The 6107-nt window shown below is 40.6% G+C and overlaps 2 protein-coding genes across 3 annotated transcripts in view; one reads left to right on the top strand and one right to left on the bottom strand.

Moving 5' to 3' along the window:
* Window positions 1-130: 130 nt before the first annotated feature.
* LOC116061062 (progestin and adipoQ receptor family member 4) lies at window positions 131-3579 on the top strand. 2 transcript variants are annotated; one of them, XM_031314941.2, is made up of 3 exons: window positions 141-482; window positions 1464-1682; window positions 2796-3401. In XM_031314941.2, exons 1-3 carry the CDS (start codon window positions 317-319, stop codon window positions 3230-3232), a joined length of 822 nt encoding a protein of 273 aa, XP_031170801.1. In that variant the 5' UTR covers window positions 141-316; the 3' UTR covers window positions 3233-3401. The 2 variants fall into 2 exon arrangements, with proteins under 2 accessions (XP_031170802.1, XP_031170801.1); XM_031314942.2 differs by lacking the exon at window positions 1464-1682 and having other exon boundaries at window positions 131-482; window positions 2796-3579.
* Window positions 3580-3650: 71 nt separating this feature from the next.
* The window catches only part of pelo (pelota mRNA surveillance and ribosome rescue factor), a 9471-nt gene continuing 7014 nt past the window's right edge, over window positions 3651-6107 (bottom strand). Inside the window, exons 11-13 of the mRNA XM_031314939.2 lie at window positions 5875-5952; window positions 5738-5769; window positions 3651-4159 (exon numbers count right to left, since the gene is read on the bottom strand). Of these exons, the coding sequence (XP_031170799.1) occupies window positions 4065-4159; window positions 5738-5769; window positions 5875-5952 (205 nt within the window). The 3' untranslated portion in view covers window positions 3651-4064. The remainder of the gene's footprint in view (window positions 4160-5737; window positions 5770-5874; window positions 5953-6107) is intronic.

The following is a 6107-nucleotide window of genomic DNA, read 5'->3' as shown; positions in this document are numbered from 1 at the left end:
GAGGAGTGAGTCAGTTATGAGCCATGACAAAGAACAGCTGACGTAGTGCACATGGCTTTTTGTGAGGATCACCCCGGCTTAGGGATAAGATCCCTTTGCTGATTGGCCGTTTTAAAAGCATGCCACTTGGCCAGCTCAACAGGTTGCTTGCTTGGAATTACACCTGTCCAATGATGGATTTCAAGGAGAAGAATTTCCGGCTTGTTGTGGTCATGACTTTGTCTCAGAGTCCTGAGTGTGGCCTCGTTTAGGATGTAAATGGTGAGGAACCTGGACTGTCAACTAAATGTGAGGGCATTAGCTGCAGGAAGTCGTGATGGTGCTTTACAAAGGTCCGCGGCTGTTGGACTTTGCAAAGACCCCTCAATACCTTCAGTTCAACAAGTATGTCCTGACGGGTTACCGGCCAGTGTCCACGGCTCAAGATTGCCTCAGGAGCCTATTCTACATGCACAATGAGCTCGGGAACATTTACACCCATGGTAAGTCCAGATAACTGTGTATTGCCCCTGCCTTAAACTGTGTCAATCTGGATTAAATATAAAAATGTCAAAGGGTTTTATCTGCATCTGAATTATATTTAAATACCTTTTGCAGTAAAACACAAAGCAAATGTTTCTCACCATTTAACTCATACGGGTGATGCACAGGTGACCAAAACAGGTGACAGATGTCCACTACTCTCACTTATGGCCAGTTACAAGCATACTTGACGAGGAAGTGTAATGAGGATATGTGGCATTAGCTGTAATCTGCCCTGGGGATCCCTGTCCTGGAATTGTCCTACTTTTATCGGTTTAAAGGTGTGGGGTTGGCTGACACTGTACAAATATATGTTAACCTATGTATCATAATGGGCAAAGCCTCCGGAAGATGCACACATTTGCATAGATCGCGAGCAGTTGCAGAATTACAGTACTTTAACATTTTTAAAATGTGTGCTTTTGATGTAAAACTTCCAAATTCAAACCTGATTTAAATTGTGCAAAGACGAGCAATATTGTAGATGTAACTGTGCATGGGCTAAAACTAGCCCAACCTTGAACTTCTGAAGGCATTTTCCTCATGCTCCATTTTCTCCTTGGCTATCCCATAAGTTCGTTAAGACTAACACTCTTACTAAGGGGAAGTGAAGGGCATGAGCTTTAGAGCGTTGCGTGTGGCCAACAGCCATATGCTTCACATTGTTCCTGGTAAGGACACAAACAGAGGAACTACTATCAGACTATTAAATTCCTCATATTGCTCTGCATAAGGTGATGTTTAATTACACCTACTCACAATAAAAACATGTTAACCTACTTCATTGCGTCTGCCTTACAAACCTATAACAATACTAAAGTGTAATGATTTATAATTAGAGGGCTTTCTAAAGGACTCACATCTGTGTAGGTTTCAAACATTTTTCTTTATCTAATTTCTCTTCTTTCCTCTTTAAACTCCTACTATTCCGGTCACCTCAGGCATCCCTTTTTTCCTTTTCTTGGTGCTGCTGCCTTTAAGTATCCCCTGGATGGAGGTGGACAGTGCTTGGATCTGTGTGGTCCACTACGTGGCCTGCCTCTGCCCTACAGTGGGCTCAGTGGTCTACCATGTGTTCATGAACCATGTGGGAGGAGAACATGTGTACGACACCCTGCTCTCCCTGGACATGTTCGGGGTTTGCCTAGTTAACACCCTGGGTAGGTCGTTGATGCTCATTGGTTCTTCCATCTGAATTCTTAGATTTCTGCAAAGAGTGCAACATCTGAAATTATAATCATCACTGATCAGAGCTGTTTAAGTCTGACAACTTAATCTTAACTCAAGTTCCACTCTTTAGCTTTTTCTGGACCACATCTGACAGTCTTCATCAGTGTATGGATCAGTTGTCTGATAAAGAATGTGAGATGTTGAAGAGAAGTTGAAAGCTCCAGAAAAAAAGGTAGTTAGTGGACCCTTATATTAATAGAATACTGTTTCCATGGTCAAGAATGGACTTTTACACTCAGTCAAGTCTGTCTTCATAAGATAATAACAAATCTTTCTTGTCTCTCAAATGCTGACCTTTAAAATGATTTTCCGTTCAAAGCTATCTTAAAGCAATAGTTTGGCATTTTGGGAAATATGCTTATTTGCTTTTTCTTGCGAGAACATCAACACCCCTCTCGTATCAGTCTGTTCAATGTGAAGCAGAAAATGGTTTGCTTAGCATAAAGATGGGAACAGAGGGAAACCGCTATCCTAGCTCTGTTCACAGGCAACAAAAGCCACCTACCAGTACCTCTAAAGCTCACTTTATATCTTGTTTGTTTAATACGCACAAAAAACAAAGTATGAAAACCAATTGTGACTATTTCTTGGCTAGGAGCAGTGACTTCCTGAAGTCTTGTCACCAACATTTTGAAGCAACCAGCAGAGACTCCGCAATAGGCACAAATTGACAGCTTTTGGTCAAGAAATAGAGCTCTTTTTGTTAATTATGGACAGAGCCAGGTTAGCTGTTGTCACTCTTTATGCTAAGCTACGCTAACTGGCTGTAGCCTTGTATTTACCAGAGAGTGTTACTATTCTGAGATTTTACAAGGTGAAAAGTTAAGGTGTATAAATATTTAAGCCCTCAAGTCTTAAATCAAGTCTTTATGAAGTTAAGTATCAGTAACGTGCCACAACAGTCAAGTCCAAGTAAAACCTCAAGTCTTCACTTTTGTGACTTGTCTGACTCGAGTCCAAGTCTACACCTTTGCTAATTATATCTGACTTAGTTTTATTTTATTGCTGTTTATTTACTTGTATATCATTTCTCTTGTCACCAGGTGCACTTCCCATCATCCACATCACCCTTCTTTGCTACCCAGCCACACGACAGACTGCCTTGCTGGTCTACATCCTCCTGTCAGCCTACAGCATCTACTGTGCCACCACGGCCCGTACTAACGTTCTGCGCCTGCAAGCTTTCATCTGGCAGGCTCTGTTCCGCTTTGGCCTCTTCCTGTTCCGGGTGTTGGGCAGCGGGGTGGGCAGCCCAAACTCCCTGCGCCTCTTTGTCATCATGGACACTCTGGCTGTAGTGGGTGGGCTGGTCAACATCATCCAGATCCCTGAGCGCTTCATTCCCGGCCTGTTTGACAACTGGGGCAACAGCCACCAGATAATGCATGTCATGGTGATTTGCTCAATTATCTACCTGCATTGGGGCACACTGGAGGATTTAGCCTGGATTAGGACCTACCAGTGTCCTACTGAGGGATGAGAAGTGTATAAAGTACACACACTCATGCACTCAAGGCTCAATGATAGAAATGAGATTCAGGATTCAATGAGGCAGTATAAAGAGAGGCATTTGTTTCAAAATGCACTTTAGTATTAGCTGCTGAAATTCTTCACAAGGGAAGTTTGCAATTTGACTTTTTGCCAGAGCAGAATAAGAGGAACTTACAGTGTTGTAACTGTGGATCTCAAATATCAATATATCAAATTAAAAATCCTGAGAATACTTGATTTTTTGTTTGTTAAAATGCAGTAGTTTTGGGTCATATTACCCATAACCAAAACAGTTTGGGAAATGTAATTATTGTATTTAATAAATGCTATATTTTTTACATGATGTTTGAACTTGTATTTTTATTCATGCATGACGAGAAGGTCTATGTGACAAAGTGAAATAACGAGTGGTTGATTGCTTCTGTCGTTTAATTGCAAGAGATATATACTGTATATACACATGAAAGAAAAATCTTTTTTTTTTCTACTGCTAAATGTCGGTCAAAATTTAAATGGTTTTCATTTGGACTTGGCAACAAATGTTACATTCTTTTTCACTGCCATTCTTAACCTGCACCTTTTAAACACACTGTTGCCTTCAAACCAAAAGCATCAAAACTGCATCAAATTATTTGAAATGAAGGCCTCTAAGAAAAAAGCTGTGTAGATTAGACTTGAAAGAGGTGTGGATGTGGCAGAAGTGGAATACATAGAGTATAACACAGCAGCTTTGTTTTATAACACACTGATTCAATGCATTCTTGGGTTATTGGCAACACTGGATGAACTTAAGTCTTCTTTTCTCCCAAATTCTGTCAAAATCAGTCATCGTCTGAGCTGCTGTCATCCTCAGCCTCTGATAGGTCGGCAATGGGAAACCGCAAGATGGCAGCCACTCCACACAGCTGAGTCAGTTCTGAGGAGACAGTCAATGGTAAATCAGCCAGAACCTGACACAGCCGGCTGATTTTAGTACAGAAGTGCAAAAAGCACAAACAGTATGATAATAACATCCAAAACACAAGATTCACTCTCGGTGGTTTGTGACATGAAAAATACTTTCAAAGTACTACTGTTTAAAAATACACAGAGCTAAAGGATCGTAGCCCCACCGAGGAGAAAAGTCACGTTACGCCACTAACCCACCTGTGTGAAAAAAATCTCTCCATAGTATCTCTCTCCGCCGTGTCATGTTGTAAATTCAGATGGATTTTGATTGGCTGTCAGTGTTTCTATCGTTCATCAAATCGCTCTGAAAGTGATCCCAGCGATATTGATCGCCACTGTCGTCGTTATGGTTGTAGTGTGGATTCAGCCATCCACTTAAGTTAGAAAGATATTTAAAACTATATATTTATAGTTATCATTCTTGGTGCGGACGGCCCTTAATCCACTCTTTCAATCTGTCTTTTTTTTAAATGAGTCGCGAAGCCGACAGGAAAGCCCAACTTTACTTTTAATGAAATCAAACAAAGAGAAAAGTTCTCCCCTCGTCTTGAAATAGTCAAAAATCAATACTAGAGTAACCTACTTCCTTGTCCAGCTGCTGCAATAAATATGCAGAGCTGAGAACAAATTGCACAACACTGCACAAATTCATCTGAGAAGTGTTTGATGGTTATTTATTTGTGCTTTAGAACGTCACTGCGAAACAATCATAAAGTAAGCTTTATTTATCCCTCCCTACTGCACAATGACAGATTCAAGTAGCTACAAAACATTAGTTCTGCTGGTATACAGATGGATTGGAGTATGTGATGTTAGCTGTTCACTGAATATGACGTGAAATCCCCGCCCATTTCTAACTGTTATGCATTGGTCCCGGGTTGACCCTGATGATTTGTCATGACCAGGGATATACCCATGTAGACTGGCTTGGTTTGAATTTCCAAAAAGGAGGGTTGAACCCTAAACAGACAACCTCAGCCCAACCCTGGTAGGTGTTGTGAAAGAGGTATTAAAGAGATACGCTAGAATGATACAGACACAGCAGCGCACTAGTATTAATCCTCACAACGGCGTAGGCCACTTACAGTTGGCCGCGTACAGACTACGTACTACTTTATATCATGCACATACATGTATGCATATACTGTACATGAATTCAATACACTATTCCACTAAACAAGAGTTGGTGGCAGTAATGTGCTAAGAAGAATAGCAATGTGTCAACAGAGTCTGTAAAGAAGAAGACTGCAATAAGCAGTGCAAACATGGATGTAAACATTGAAATTATGTTTCTAAAATCTGCCGTGCAAATGTTTGGTGAGGAACGGTATACATTCCACATCTTTGTTAGGCGTCAAGGATACCCACAATGCCTTTTAGTGAAGAACACTAAATGTAAACATTCTCCACGGAGTACCTTTATTTAATAAGTAGATTATGCTTAAATAATGCTTTGGATAAATAAATAATATAGACATGTTTATAAAAAACATCTGTGTCTTTTTAATGTAGAACAAATAAAAATCAGAATGGGTTTGTAACTTACGTTCACCAGACACATGGAGGCTTGAGAATATTCTGTACGAAAAAGAGAAAATTGATCAGCTGGATGCTCGGCAAAGGATATATTGAGAATTCTTAGAGAATGTTAACACAGTCAGTCTTTTAAAAGGCAATTGGTACCTGACATTGCCACCGCCATTGTCTCTCACGCTGTCCACCAACCGAACGTAACGATTCCTCGTGGTGACATCCTGATGTCTGGACATAAGAATGGACACACAAAGCATGCACTGTTACACAGAGCAGATTTGATTGTGCCGGACTGTGTTTACATCACTGTTTGAAACCAATAGAGTTACAGGAGTAGGTGAAGGGATATTTGTATAGCTGAGAATTAAAGGCCCTAAGTGTGT

This window comes from Sander lucioperca, chromosome 22 (genome assembly GCF_008315115.2).
Source record: "Sander lucioperca isolate FBNREF2018 chromosome 22, SLUC_FBN_1.2, whole genome shotgun sequence".
NCBI lineage: Eukaryota > Metazoa > Chordata > Actinopteri > Perciformes > Percidae > Sander > Sander lucioperca.
This window is presented reverse-complemented; position numbering and strand designations above follow the sequence as displayed.